Source organism: Macaca thibetana, chromosome 13, assembly GCF_024542745.1.
Source record: "Macaca thibetana thibetana isolate TM-01 chromosome 13, ASM2454274v1, whole genome shotgun sequence".
Classification (NCBI taxonomy): Eukaryota; Metazoa; Chordata; class Mammalia; order Primates; family Cercopithecidae; genus Macaca; species Macaca thibetana.
In genome coordinates this window covers 32,740,166-32,755,793 of record NC_065590.1, presented here as the reverse complement: position 1 = coordinate 32,755,793, position 15,628 = coordinate 32,740,166, and the positions used below count along the sequence as shown (strand labels likewise).

General features: G+C 42.8%; 4 protein-coding genes across 6 annotated transcripts in view; 1 reads left to right on the top strand and 3 right to left on the bottom strand.

Annotated features, from left to right (window-relative positions):
* Positions 1-15,628, top strand: part of INO80B (INO80 complex subunit B) — a 327,102-nt gene that overhangs the window by 157,173 nt on the left and 154,301 nt on the right. The gene's annotated exons all lie outside the window — the stretch shown is intronic.
* Positions 1-15,628, bottom strand: part of SLC4A5 (solute carrier family 4 member 5) — a 127,730-nt gene that overhangs the window by 76,753 nt on the left and 35,349 nt on the right. The window contains exon 7 of the mRNA XM_050754393.1: positions 9,560-9,751. Coding sequence (XP_050610350.1) covers positions 9,560-9,751 — 192 coding nt within the window. The remainder of the gene's footprint in view (positions 1-9,559; positions 9,752-15,628) is intronic.
* The window catches only part of BOLA3 (bolA family member 3), a 188,907-nt gene that overhangs the window by 163,451 nt on the left and 9,828 nt on the right, over positions 1-15,628 (bottom strand). The gene's annotated exons all lie outside the window — the stretch shown is intronic.
* On the bottom strand, positions 11,588-13,385 carry LOC126934104 (keratin, type I cytoskeletal 18-like). Its single transcript, XM_050754582.1, has one exon. It carries the CDS (start codon positions 13,059-13,061, stop codon positions 12,273-12,275), a length of 789 nt encoding a protein of 262 aa, XP_050610539.1. The 5' UTR covers positions 13,062-13,385; the 3' UTR covers positions 11,588-12,272.

The window sequence follows — 15,628 nt, the reverse complement described above, 5'->3', positions numbered from 1 at the left end:
CAGTAGGAAGTTGAATCTTGATCCTGCTTCTTTCATCTGACAGAGGCCAGTGGGAAGGGAGAAAGAAGAAAATTTAAAGCCTCTTTCAGATTTTTTTTTTTTTTTTTTTTTTTTTTTTTTGAGACACAATCTCACTCTGTCACACAGTCTGGGGTGCAGTGGTGCAATCTCAGCTAACTGCGACCTCCGCCTCCGGGGTTCAAGAGATTCTTATGCCTCAGCCTCCCAAGTACCTGGGATTACAGACATCTGCCACCACACCCAGCTAATTTTTATATTTTTAGTAGAAACTGGGTTCGCTATGTTGGCCAGTCTAGTCTCAAACTCCTGGCCTCAAGGGATCCGCCTGCCTCAGCCTCTCGAAATGCTGGGATTACAGGCATGAGTCACCATGCCTGGCCTTCTTTCAATTCTTTTATGCTGCGTAAGGGCTACACTGAGAGACGGTCTTTGTGTTTAGTTCAACACATTATGTGTCCAGTTGCCCTGAGTTAAGGTGAGAGAGACAGAGGTAAATCATATGACAGGTAAAGTGAGTGGAGTGAGTGTGTGTGTGTGTTGGAGAGGGGCACTGAGGAGAGGGGACTCAGAAACCGAGAAGCAAGGAGATATGAGGAGACTCAGGAACGCAGTGATGGGGGGTGGGAGTTGCCAAAAATATGGTGGGAAGGTGAAACTACAGAGGCAGGTGGCCAAGGGGAAATCTTCAGCGGCCAGAGGATTTTTAAGAACAGGGATATCTAATATCTCATTTAAAAAATTGAGTATCTTGGCTGGTTGCAGTGGCTCATGCCTATCATTCCAGCACTTTGGGAGGCCGAAGTGGGTGGATCATTTGAGGTCAGGAGTTCAAGACCAGCCCGGCCAACATGGTGAAACCCTGCCTCTACTAAAAATACAAAAATTAGCCGGGCATGGTGGCAGGTGCCTGTAGTCCCGGCTACTCGGGAGGCAGAGGCAAGAGAATTGCTTGAATCTGGGAGGCAGAGGTTGCAGTGAGCAGAGATCACACCACTGCACTCCAGCCTGTACAATAGAGGGAGACTCTTTCTCAAAAAAAAAAAAAGAAAAGAAAAAGAAAAGAAAAAGAAAAAATTGAGTATCTCTGCAAAGTAAACCCCCTCCATGGTTCTGAACCTTCAACAAAGCCTGCTGCTCACCTATATGCTTTAAATGACCAATTTTGAGGAAACCACAGCAGGGCAGAACTCCATACCTGGGCTTTCCTAGAGGTTAAAGCAGAGAACAGATACCAAAGGTGAAGCACAGTGAGACTGAATCCACCAAGCAGGGACTTGGAGCCAGGGCAACATTGAGACTAGAAGCCTTGGAAATTCACAGACATTTAAGCAAAGGTGTGGGCCTACTCTAGAATGTGGTGAGGAGGCTGGAGTCTATTTTAGTTAACCATATGGAATAAAGTTATAAAAACTTTATATTAGGACTTTCATTGGTTCACTTGCAAATTCAGGCTCTCAACCCATTTCCCCTTAAGGTCTTAAGGTCACTAACTCAAGATTCTCTCCTGATAGCGTTTTTTGCTTGTGTTTTGTTTTTGTTTTTTAGGAGAACAGCCCTCATGGCTAGGGAGGGAATACAGTATACACTGAAAATTCAGGGAGATCTTGGTTTAAAGGTTTCAAAGGGCAAGAAAAGAGACGGATAGATACAGGCTTCCTTGAGGTAATTTTAATGTGCCTTCCTTCCCCAGCCCCGGGGTCGGGGGGAGCATAAAAGGTCTAGAATGATCTTTATCCTTTCTCCTTTTTCCTCCTCCTTTCCTCTTTTCTCACTTCTCCCCACTTCACCACTCCCTTCAAGATCCAAATTAAGTAGACAAAGGTGAGGAAGCCACCCCCATTCTAAAGTTTCAAACCCTAAAAGAAAGCCAATTGTCGGCCAGGCACCATGGCTCACGTCTATAATCCTAGCACTTTGGGAGGCCGAGGTGGGCGGCTCACTTGAGTCACTTGAGGTCAGGAGTTTGAAACCAGCCTGGCCAACATGGGGAAACCCATCTCTACTAAAAATACAAAAAAAAAATTAGCCAGGTGTGGTGGCACACGCCTGTAATCCCAGCTACTCGGGAGGCTGAGGCAGGAGAATTGCTTGAACCCAGAGTGGAGGTTTCAGTGAGCCGAGATTGTGCCACTGCATGCCAGTTTGGGTGACAGAGCAAGACTTTGTCTCAAAAAAAAGAAAAAAAAAAGAAGAAGAAGAAAAAAAAAGAAAGCCAATTGTCTTTGCTCCTATGTTTGAAACGTAGCCTGCCTCAGGAACTCTTTAGTGCAAGAGATGTTTTAGAGATAAACTTATTTTCTATCCTAACCCTTGCTCCTTCTTTAACAGAAAAGAAAGACAGCATGAAACATGTCTTTGGTCCTAAGGCTTTGGAACCTTGTGAGGTTCCAGTGTCTTAATAGAGAGCCTTTCTCTCCTTTACTTCTCATCTTGGGGTAATTTTGATCTTCTGGTGACCCCAGCGTTGCTCAATACCTGGCAAATAGATGAAGGCTTGAATATTTTTCACACTCCTCCCATCAGAAGGATCTCATAAGCTTCTCAGTACCAATGAGGGCAGCCAAACCAAACAAATGCCCACTTGTAGAGGAAAAAGATTTGGGCATGGTGCTCTTAAATTGGGTTAATGTGTATAAAGTGAACCAACTATATGTTAAGTGCCTACCATGCACCATGCACCATGTGAGGTATCTAATATCTATTTATCTCTCATTTAACAACTCATAGCAATTTGGCATGAACAACCATGTAGTTTGGCTAGGACCAACCTGGTTTCAGCACTGAAAGTCCTACCTCCCTTATCCTGGGACATGTCTCAGTCCTGGGCAGATTGAGACAACTGGCCACCCTGCAACAATCTTTCACTCTCCAGATGAGAATACTGAGACTCCAGGGTCTACACACCCCGGCTGGGTTTGACCAACCTTGTTTCTCTTAAATCTTGGCTCCAGTTCTTATTAGCAGCCTAGAAAAGTGGAAGTGCAACCACATTTCTAAAGCTGCTTCTAATCCTCTTTCTCCTAATGGCCTCTCAAGAGGTTTTCACAGCCAGAAAACACATTTTTTTCCCCCAGGGTAGAAATCCTGGCTCCTACTGACTTTCACCACAGTTTGATGATTCTATTCATCATATGAGTTCTGCTTGAGTCAAAATTGATTGGCTACTAAGTATTGACTTCCTAAATTATTAATATATTCATACTGGGGGGAAGGTGTGGTAAGGAGGAAGAGAGAAAATAAATAAACCAACTGCTATGGCCTATTATTTCCTACCTATCTATTCCTTTCAACATAAAGCAATTTGGGTACTTGAAAGGACATCATTATCAGCCTGGGTCCAATATGGTGACTGACCAATGACATCTTACACAGGAAAGTAATGTAGTGAAAGGGCAAGCACAGCCTTTGGAGTCAATAGATCTGTTTTTATTTCCCACCTTCACTGATTAACATCTACATTATGCTACATCTCTTTGAACCTTAGTTTCTCAATATGAAGATGGGGATAATAATATCTCCCTTTTACTGGTGGTGTGAGGATTGAGAAGATGTAATTCCTGATTTCAAATTATATTACAAAGCTATAGTAATCTAAACAGTATGGTACTGGCATAAAGACAGGCACATGGACCAAGGGAATATAATAGAAAGCACAGAAACAAATGCACACACACATGGTCAACTAATATCTGACAAGGGTGGTAAGAATACCCAAAGTGAAAAGACTAGTCTCTTCAATAAATGGTGTTGAAAAGACTGGATATCCACATGCAGAAGAATAAAATTGGACTTCATCTTATACCACTGACAAAAAACTAACTTGAAATGGATTAAAGGCTTAAATGTAAGACCTCAAAACATAAAAGTGCTAAAGGAAAACAGGAGAAAAGTTATTTTACACTGGTCTTGGCAGTGATTTTTTTTTTTTTTTTTTTGATATGGCACCAAAAGCATAGGTAACAAAAGCAAAAATAAACTAATGTAACAACACCATATGAAAAGGCTTCTGCATGGCAAAGGAAACAATCAACAAAATGAAAAGGCAACCCATAGAATGGGAGAAAAGATTTGCAAGCCATATATCTGATAAGGGTTTAATACCCAAAATATATAAGAAACTCATACAACTCAATAGCAAAAAAAACCAAATAATCCTATTTTTAAATGGGCAAAGGAAGCCAGGTACAGGAGCATGTGCCTGTTGTCCCAGTGCCTCAGGAGTCTGAGGCAAGAGGATAGCTTGATCCCAGGAGTTCAAGTCCAGCCTGGGCAACACAGTGAGACCCTTAAAAAAAGGCCAAGGATCTGAATAGATGTTTTTCTAAAGAAGACGTATGATATGGTTTGGCTGCGTCACCACCCAAATCTTATCTTGAATTTTAGCTCCCATAATATCCATGTGTCATGGGAGGCTCGCGCCTGTAATCCCAGCACTTTGGGAGGCCGAGGCAGGCAGATCACCTGAGGTCGGGAGTTCGAGACCAGCCTGACCAACATGGAGAAACCCCATCTCTACTAAAAATACAAAAATTAGCTGGACGTGGTGGCACCCGCATGTAATCCCAGCTATTTGGGAGGCTGAGGCAGGAGAATTGCTTGAACCCGGGAGGCAGAGGTTGCAGGGAGCCGAGATTGCACCATTGCACTCCATCCAGGGCAATAAGAGCAAAACTCCATCTCAATAAATAAATAAATAAATAAATTTCATGAGACCTGACAGTTTTATAAAGGGCAGTTCCCCTGCACATGCTCTCTTGTCTGCCACCATGTAAAACATGCCTTTGCTCCTCCTTCACCTTCTGCCATGACTGTGAACCTTCCCCAACCATGTGGAACTGTGAGTCCAGTAAGCCTCTTTTTCTTTATAAACTACTCAACCTCGGGTATGTCTTTGTTAGCAGCATGAGAACGGACTAATACAACATAGAAATGGCCAATAGGTACCTGAAAAAGTGCTCACCATCACTAATCATCAGGGAAATGCACATTAAAACCAAAACCATAGTGAGATATCACCTCATAACTGTTAGAATGGCTACAAAAAGACAAAAGGTAACTAGTATTGGTGAGGATGTGGAGAAAAGGGAACACTTGTGCACTGTTGGTGGGAATGTAAATTGGTACAGCCATTATGGAAAATAATCTGGAAGTTCCTCAAAACATAAAAAGTAGAACTAGCATATGATCCAACAATCCCATCTCTGGGTATACATCCAAAGGAGGCCAAATCAGTATCTTAAAAAGATATCCACATGCCCATGTTCACTGCAGCATTATTCACAATAGCCAAAACAGAAATAACCTGCATGTCCACTGACAGAAGAAGGGATAAAAAAAATGTGGCATATATAAATATATACAACAGAATATTATTCAGCCATAAAAAAGTAGGAAATTCTGCCATTTGTTTCAACATGGAAGAACCTGGAGGGCATGATGCTAAGTGAAATAAGCCAGAACTATTGCACGTTCTCACTTATATGTGGAATCTGAAAAAGCTGAACTCATAGAAACAGAGGGCAGAACAGTGTTTACCAGGGGTTGGATGTGGAAGATGGGGAGATGTTGGTCAAAGATGAAAATTTTCCAGGGATCTAATGTACTGCATGGTGACTATCGTTAACAATACTGTATTGCATACTTGAAATTTGCTTAAAGAGATCTTAAGTGTTCTTACCATACACACGCACAAAGGTAACTATGAGTGGTGATGAAGGTGTTAACCAATTTGATTGTGGCAATCATATCACAATGTGATAAACATATCACAATTCACATATCACATATCACAATGTGATATGTTTATCAAATCATGTTTTATACCTTAAACATATATAATTTTGTCAATTATATCTCAATAAAGCTAGAAAAGAGAAATGTATGAATTTCCTTTTCTTTAATCCTCCCAGCTGCCTTTTCTAGCTAATTTTTACTTATCATTTAAGACTCATGACAGGTGTCACCTGCTCCAGGAAGCCCGTGCTGCCCCCTCTGCCACCACTCACCACCTGGGCCTATGTGCTCCTGTTTCTCCTCCTATAGTTTCCTGTGCAGACCTCCATCAGCATACCTCCCACCAATTTATGCTTATCTGTTTGTGGGTCTATCATCTCCAGGTGCAAGATGTCTTCTCCAAGGGGCTCTGACATGATCCAGAGGGCAACTTTGAAGCAAGGGGCTGCTTTCCATGTAGGGTATGGAGCCAGTACAAGAAGGACAAGGATGCCTGGGCTGGCCTCTTTCCTGCCCCTGACCTGCTGTGGGAATGAGGACCAGCAGTTAGTTGGGCCTCAACTGGAGTGAGAGCAGGGACTTCACATGGTTATGTAAGTTAAATGTGGTTCACGGAACCATCAAATTTCTTTAGGATAGTGTATCTTTTAACCAGGTACTCTGGAACTTAATAGAAAAGTACAGACACCCAAGCCCCATTCACATCTAACATGTCAGGCAGCTGGATTGTGTATTTCAAAACTGTCCTGGAGGTTAGGAACCTTGCGGCATATATCAAAGGCACCCTCATGGGTCTCTGAGAAAGGAATAAAAGTGAGCTACTCGGCCTTTGTTTCAACTTTATAGTTATGATTATTAATATTATACATTTAAAAAATGATATTGAACTATCATTCTCAGGGGGCTTTCACAGGTACCAAGCCCCTTCACATACACTGTCTTATTGGATCTTTGCCATTATTCTGTAAGGCAGGAACTGAAGGGGTCTCTGCTCAATCCTCCATCTGCATAGTGTGCCTGACCCTCAGGCCCAGACACATCTAGCCACCCTGCCTGGCCCAGGCCCCTCATACTCTGCAGGATGACCCTGTCCTCTGAAGTGGGAGTTCCTGCTGGGCTATGCAGCCAGACCAGCTGGGCCCCCTGTCTAGGTGTCTGGATGGATTTATAGAACAGACAGCGCACTCAGAGAGGAAAAACATATGTGTTCAGGTGTCCTACAGCAAAGAGAAGTGGGAGATTCAGACAATTATCCAGATGAGGCAGGTAAAACGATTCTGGCGCCGTTTCATTTTCCCTTCCATAGGGCATTGACACTATCCCTGAGATGTGGCAAGAGCAAGGTTTATATCTGTATCACACATACAGTGCCCATTTTGCTTAGAAGTGAAAGCGGGTTGAGACTTCCACTCCATGAAGAAGTGAAAGCGGGTTGAGATTTCCACTCCATGAAGAATGGCAGAAACCAACTCAATGCCCATGGGCTGCAGAAAAATCACTATGGTTGGTGACCTTGTTATCAGGCTTTGTGGCTTCCTCAAACTGGAGTGTCTGGAATTGGGGTCTGGAATGTATTCTCAGGGGTAGAAACGTTTCACTTGAACTTTTAAATTTTGCTTCCATTTTGATGATAATCTTAAAAAATTCCTTCTATTAGATGGAATAGCAAAACTTGGGTTACAATTCATAATTAGAAGATATTTTTATGGAATAAAACCCTAATTAGTTAGATTATTTCTCAAATTGGAATATGTGGCTTCCTGGGGCCCTACAAATATAAAAATGCATTTTCGTGGGTCCACAGGACTTTATTTTCCCTTTAAAAGGGGTCTTCACTTTACTCCAGCTTATGAGACATGGCCTAAAATTCCCTGTCCTCCAAGGCTCTCCCATTCTCCCTTTCCTACTCCACAGCCCTATTGGGAACAAGCCAGTAACACATACACATAGTATAGGAAGAGCAGGCGGTGAAGGAAATGCACCAATATATTTGGTACAAATACGAAAAAGGGGCTGGATGTGGTGGCTCATGCCTGTAATCCCAGCACTTTGGGAGGTTGAAGCAGGTAGATCACTTGAGGTCAGGAGTTTGAGACCAGCCTGGCCAACATGGTGAAACTCTGTGTCTACTAAAAATACAAAAATTAGCTGGGTATGGTGGTGCGTGCCTGTAATCCCAGCTACTCGCGAGGCTGAGGCACGAGAATCACTTGAACCCAGGAGGCAGAGGTTGCAGTGAGCCGAGATCGCGCCACTGAACTCCAGCCCGGGCAACAGAATGAGACTGTCTCAAAAAATATATATATGCCAAAGGGTTCTACATTCTTTTTTCTTTGGTTTGCAGTTAAAATCAGTGTCCACTTAACTGAACGAGAAACCACCAAAGCAATGTCAAATCCACCATCTACAACTACTTCTGTGATGTTCCATGTCACCTCTTCTAGAGTCTTTGAGCAGAGGGCATCAAATCTAAACTGCTTTCTTCTTCTCTGGCTCAGGAGGGACCCAGCAGACTCTACTTTCCAAGGACGACCTCAATCCTGAATATAGGAGAGGTGGTGGGGTGACAGGGGAATATCTCAGAGACCATGTCAATATGTGAGGCATCCAGAACCAACATGGGGGCAAGAGGTCTTCCCAGCAGGCTTGCTTTCCTCTTGGTCTCTGATGTTCCCACTCCTGAGCAAGACTCTGTGTGTGTGCGTGTGTGTGTGCGTGCGCATGCGTGCATGTGCACGTGTTTTGTATGTGTGTTGTGTGTGTGTGTGTGTTGTATTTTAACTACAGCCCATCTCTTACACTGGACTTCTCCAAAGGATTTACCATTACCCCATCTCCTACAAAGGCACATTTACTCTGGAAAAGCCACAGGCCCTGGTCGACCTAATGCCAATGAGCGGGGTTGCAGAGGGCTCTGCGGGGTTGGGGGTAGCTCTCATGGCCTGTGAGAGCAGGTGCATCAGGTCTCCTGCCAGGATACTAAGATGCAGTCACTGCCTCTGACACTCCTTGGAAGGTAAAATAAACCAACTTTTCCATGCTTAAGACAGTGAGCTATATATACAGTAGAAACCAAACTAATACTATTTATTAGGCAGGTTTGGGATATGCTGAGAGTGAAATCACGCCCCCAGAAACATCAGTAAAGTCTAGAAAATAAAATGTCATATTTGTGCTCTAAGGATTCCAGTCATTTTTACTCCTCTTAAGATTGATAATTTTCTTTCCACAGGAAAGAGCAAAAGACTGATTTTTAATTAGCCCAGTGCTGTTTTCTGAAGGAGTAGAGGCAGTCCTGGGGTCTTTGTTGTCCTGGGAGAAAGCTTTCTAGGTGTCTTGCAAGCTATAATGCAGGGTGACTAGACAATTCCGTACCAGGCCTTTCAGTTCCAGTGAGGAGAGAGGGTGGAGCTAATGTAACAAGAACTTCAGTTTACTGAACACAATGCCTTGTACAAAACAAGCATGTCCATTATTGGTTCTTAGAGCAACGACCGTATGGTCCTTGGAATTTGGAAATGAGGGAAATAATTCTGAGAATTAAACCATGAAATCAACACAGAATGGATCACAGTGGAGGTCTCAAAGTCCCTAGAGAAAGACAGAGGGCTTCAGTCTGACCAAAAGTGTCAATGAGAAGGAAGGCTGGCCAAAAATGGAAGCAGAGCAGAGGGGGCCTGAGAGGCTAGGCTGAGCCATGTGGAGCATTACCCACATTCTCCAGAAAATCCCCCCTGCCCTGCTGGGTCCCATCTGGACACACCAGCACGATGGCTCCCCAGAATGCACCGCTCAAGGAACTCACGAGTCCTGCTGATAAGATCCACGCTGCTGTCCCGGCTGCTTGCCCCACTCCCTGGGCCAGTCAGTTCCTGCTGCGGCTGGTCTGGCCGCAGGCCCCAGTGGACTTTTTGCAGACCCGAAAGATGTCCCTTCTGGTCAGTTTTTCTTTGAGGGTACGTGGGTACTGGAAGCCCAATGTGGATAGGAGGGCATTCTGTGGGCACAGCACAAAAGACAGGAGAGGCAGGGTTACTGAAAATTGGCATTTTCCCATAATATCCATCAGTTATGAAGAGATTGGGCTGCAGAAGCAAAACGGAAGACACGGAATGCCAGGATGGGGTCATTGCCCTGAGGCTTGGGTTTGACAGAGCTCCAGTAATGAACCAAATCAACAGTTGCTGGAGGGAATACCCTCAGTGCTATAATTAGAATTCTGTTAGAATGAGCAGAACTCCCAATTCCCCGTTCTTGCTTGTCCGGAACAGTGATTACTGGATATGACTTATGACACGTGGTTCAGGGGAAAGTCCCTTAGTGGGTCACAGATGTAGTTCAAAATGCCAAGTGCTCTCTTTGATTGTTAGGGGGAAGTCATATGCATTTCTACTGAGGGCCATTTTTACTAACAATCAAGGACTACAGAGACTACTTATCAGAAAAGTGAGTTATTGAGAGTTTCACAAAGCTGGCTTTGTAAACTAAAATTTCTAAGAACTAAAGTTACCAAGAGCCCTAATTCAGAATCCCACTAATAAGCCTGATTACTATTGAAAACCAGGGTAGTGGGCAAAGCACACAGAGGCAGCTGGAATTCCCTCACCTCTCAGATAGGATATTGCTACCAGTTTAACATCAGTGTTGTCTTAAGTCAACAATTTTTAAAATAATTAATATTTAGAACAGTTTTAGATTTACAGAATTATTGAGCAGACAGTACACAGAGTTCAATGTACCTACCTCCACCCTAACCCCACCTCCACCCCTACAGTTTTCCCTATTATTAACATCTTGCATTAGTGTGGTGCATTTGTTATAATTAATAAGCCAATACCAATACATTATTATTAACTATATAGTTTACATTAAAGTTTACTCTTCTATTGTCTAGATACTTCTATGGGTTTTGACAAATGCATAAGGACAACCATCTACAATTATATATCATATAGAATAGCTTCACTACTCTAAATATCCTTTGTTTCGCCTCTTCATCTCACCCCTTCCTCTCTCCAACCCGCCCCCCCACTTTTTTTTTTGAGACAGAGTCTTGCCCTGTCGCCCAGGCTGGAATGCAATGGTGTGATCTCGGCTCACTGCAACCTCCCCCTCCCAGGTTCAAGCGATTCTCCTGCCTCAGCCTCCCAAGTAGCTGGGATTACAGGCATGCACCACCATGCCTGGCTATATTTTTTGTATCTTTAGTAGAAACAGGGTTTCGTCATGTTAGCTAGGCTGGTCTTGAACTCCTGACCTCATGATCCACCCACCTTGGCCTCCCAAAGTGCTGGGATTATAGGCATGAGCCACCATGTCTGGCTCCAACCCCCTTTTTACTTACTATCTCTACAATTTTGCCTTTTCCAAAATATCATAGAATTGGAATTGACAGAGCAGGAGCATTGCCATCTTGTTGGATAAGCACTGCCATTCTAAAGTTCACCTTGATCAAAAACCATGTAAATCCAAAGGGCATCAGCCTAATGGCTAAGCTAAGCATGACCATAAACCATAAATAACATCTCCAACTAGAAACATTCCAAACCCCTCCCTGACCAGAGACATGCCAGCCCTGAGACAACCTCCCCTCCAGCCAGAGAGATGTCAGCCCCAGGATAACTGCCTCTCCCATCAGAGACAGTCCAACCCCACCATAAACTTCTCCCCCACAGAGAAACATTCCAAGCTTGTGGTAAGTTCTCTCACTCTAAAATAAATAGTCTTAGTCTGTTAGAGAGAGTGCTTCTGACCCAAATCATCCAGAAGCCCCTCTCAGGTTTATTCTCCAAAATAAACCTGTCTTTGACTGTCGAGCCACTTTCCATGTTTCTTTCCTTTCTTTAACTCTTACAGGAATCATATATTATGAAGCCTTTTCATATTGGCTCTTTCAATTAGCAATATACATTTAAGCTTCCTCCATGTGTTTTCAAGGTTTGATAGCTCATTTCTTTTGTTGTTGTTTTTTAACCTCTGAACTTTTTATTGGCCTCTTGCTCCCCAAAGGGTACCCTGCTTCTGCTGGCTTAATGTCTCAGAACTTTGGTGTCATTGTTCTCAGACACTACTTTGCCACCCACTATCTGGTGGGTAGTGGTCTTCTGGATGATTTGCATGGAGTTGCCGCTGTCCAGGGCATCACCAAGACTGAAGTCCTCACCATCTTCCAGCAGGCAGTGGTAGGGGGTGATCTCAGCCTCCAGCTTGAGCTTGATATTCAGCAGGGCCTTGTACTCCTGGGCCTGGGGCTGTCCCTTTGCCCAGGTCTGTGCCAGCTCTGACTCCAGGTGCAGCATGATCCCATTGAGCTGCTCCATCTGGGCCTCCACCTCCCTCAGGGTGTTCTCCAAGCTGGCCTTCAGATTTCTCATGGAGTCCAGGTCAATCTCCAAGGACTGGACTGTACATCTCAGCTTCATGAGCATCATCTCAGCAGCTCCAACCTTGGCAGACTGTATGGTGACCACTGTGGTGCCCTTCTCCATCTGCTGAGACCAGTACTTGTCTAGCTCCTCTCAGCTCTTCCGAGCCAGCTCACTATATTGGGCCCAGATGTCTGCCATGATCTTGGCGAAGTCCTGAGATTGGGGGGCATCTACCTCCATGGTCAACCCAGAGCTGGAAATCTGGGCTTGTAGGCCTTTTACTTCCTCTTCATGGTTCTTCTTCATGAAGAGCAGCTCCTCCTTGAGAGCCTCGATCTCTGTCTCCAGCTGCAGCCAAGTGACATTGGTGTCATCAGTGACCTTGTGGAGCCCACTGATGTCACTTTCCACAGACTGGTGCATGGCAAGCTGTGTCTCATACTTGATTCTGAAGTCATCAGCAGCAAGACGGGCCCTGTCGATCTGCACAACTATGTGGGCATTGTCCAAAGTATTTGTGAAGATCTGAGCCCTTATGTCCTCAGTGGTCTTGAAGTAATGGCTCCAGTCTCTGACCTGGGGTCCCTTCTTCTCCAGGTACTCCCGGATTTTGCTCTCCAGCTTCCTGTTCTCAGTCTCCAGGCTCCTCACTCTGTCCAGGTAGGAGGCCAGGTGGTCATTCAGGCTTTGCATGATCTCCTTCTCATTCAGGATGCCTCCCATTCCTGCCAGACTCCCAGCCATCCCCATGGTCAGGCCTCCAGACCCCATATCGCCCTGGAAGTTGGTGCAGCAGAACACAAAGATCTGGGAACCAGAGCCCCCAGCGCCTACGTAGATGCTGGCCGCACTGCTCACCAGCCAGGCGCCATAGCTTGGTGGCTGGACAGAGCCCAGGGACTGGTAGTTGGAGAAGGTGGAACAAGTGGTGAACCTCATGCTGGCCAGTGAGGAAAGTGAGAGGAAAGGACTCAGGCTTTGCCAATGACCTCATTTCTTTTTATCTCTGAATAATACTTCAATGATGAATGTACTGTAGTTTGTTCATTCATTCTCCTATTGAAGGACATCTTGGTGGCCTCCAGTTTTGGTGATAATGAATAGGGTAGCTACAAACATTCATATGTAGGCTTCTATGTGAACATAATTTTCAATTTAATTGGGTAAATACCTAGGAACATGATTACTGGTTCAGATGACAGGACTATGTTCAGTTTTGTAAGAAACTGCCATACCGTCTTCTAAAGTGGTTATACCATTTGCATTCCCACCAGCAATGGAAGAGCATTTCCTATTGCTTTGCATCCTCACCAGCATTTGGTATTGTCAGTTTTTTTAAAAATAGCCATTCTAATAGGTGTTAGTGGATCTCATTGTTTTAATTTTCAATTCCTGAATGACATATGACATTTAGAATCTTTTTATATGCTTATTTGCCATCTGTATATCTTCTTTGATGAGGTGTTTGCTCATATCATTTGTCCATTTTAAAATTGGGTTGTTTGTTTCCTTATTGTTGAATTTTAAAAGTTCTTTTGGTATTTTCAGATGCAAGTCTTTTATCAGATATATACATTTTGCAAATATTTTCTCCTAGTCTGTGGGTTTTCTTTCCATTCTCTTAAATGTCTTTCATAGAGCACAAGTTTTTAATTTTAGTAGAGTCCAGCTTATCATTTTTTTCTTTCATCAATTATGCTTTTAGGGTTGTATCTAAAAACTCATCACCAGACCTAAGGTCACCTAGATTTTCTCATATGTTATCTTCTAGAAGTTTTATAGTTTTGCATTATACATTTAGGTTTAAGATCCACTTTAAGATGATTTTTTGAAAGGTGTAAGGACTATGTCTGAATTTTTTTTTTTTTTTTGAGACAGAGTCTTACTCTGTCATCCAGACTGGAGTGCAGTGGCATGATCATGGCTTACTGCAGCTTTGACCTCCTGTGCTCAAGTAATCCTCCCACCTCAGCCTCCAGAATAGCTGAGATCACAAGCATGCATCACCACACCCAGCTATTTTTTTAAAAAATTTTAGTAGTCTCAAAATCTCTACATTGCTCAGGCTAGTCTTGAACTCCTGGGCTCAAACAATCCTCTCGCCTTGGCCTCCCAAAGTGCTGGGATTACAGGTATGAGCCATTGCACCCGGCCTGGATTCTTTTTCTTTTTTTTAAGCATATGAATGTCCAGTCATTCCATCACCATTTGCTAAAAATATTATTCTTCTTCCATTAAATTGCCTTTGTGTCTTTGTCAAAGATCAGCTGATTATATTTGTGTGGGTCCATTTTTGGGCTATTTATTCTGTTCCACTGATCAATTTGTCTGCTCTTTTGACAATATCACACTTGATTGTAGTAGCTTTACAGTAAGTCTTGAAGTTGAGTAGTGTCAGTCATTCAACTTTGTACTTCTTCAGTGTTATGTTGGATATTCTGGGTCTTTTGCCTTACCATATACACTTTAGAATCAATATGTCAGCATCCAAAAAAAATAACTTGCTAAGATTTTTACTGGGATTATATTGCATCTATAGATCAAGTTGGGGAGGACTGACAACAATGTTGAATTTTCCTATGCATGAACATGAAATATTTTTTCATTTACTTAGATCTTTGATTTCCTTCATTACCTTTATAGTTTTTCTCATGTAGATCCTGTATACATTTTTGTTAGATTTATTTCTAAAATTTTTGGTGCTACTGTATCATGTCTTAAATTTCAAATTCCAATGGCTGGTATATAGAAAAGCAACTGTACCCTAAGACTACATCCTGAGACCTTGTTATAGTCACTTATTAGTTACAGGAGTTGTTTGGTAAATTCTTTGGAATTTTCTGCATAGACACTTATATCATCTGTGAACAAAGATAGTTTTATTTCTTCCTTCCCAAACTATATACATTTATTTCCCTTCCTTGTCTTATTGCATTAGCTAGAATTTCCAGTATGATATTGAAAAGGGCTGGTGAAAGGGGATCTCTTTGCTTTGTCCCTGATCTCAGTAGGAAAGTTTTGAGTTTCTCATCATTAAGTATGATGTTAGCTATAGTTTTTTTGTAGATTTTTAAAAAATCAAGTTGAGGAAATTTCCCTCCATTCCTAGTTTACTGCAAGTTTTTACTATGAATAGGTGTTGGATTTTGTCAAATGCTTTTTCTGCATCGATTGACATTATTGTGTGATTTTTCTTCTTTGGCCTATTGATATGATGAATTGTCTTAATTGACTTTTGAATACTGAACCAGCCTTAAATACCTGGGATAAATCCTTTTGGGTCATGGTGTATAATTATTTTTATACATTGTTGAATTTGATCTGCCAGCATTTTGTGGAGGATTTTTGCATATATATTCATAAAGGATATTGATCTGTAGTTTTTCTTTCTTGTCATGTCTTTATCTGGTTTTGTACTGGGATAATGCTGACCTCATGGGATTAGTGAGAAAGTATTCCTTCTGCTTCTATTTTCTGGAAGAGATTGTAGACAATTGATATCCTTT

Coding starts and splice junctions, on each gene's coding strand:
- LOC126934104 (XM_050754582.1), bottom strand. CDS start 13,061: ATGAGGTTCACCACTTGTTCCACCTTCTCCAACTACCAGTCCCTGGGC.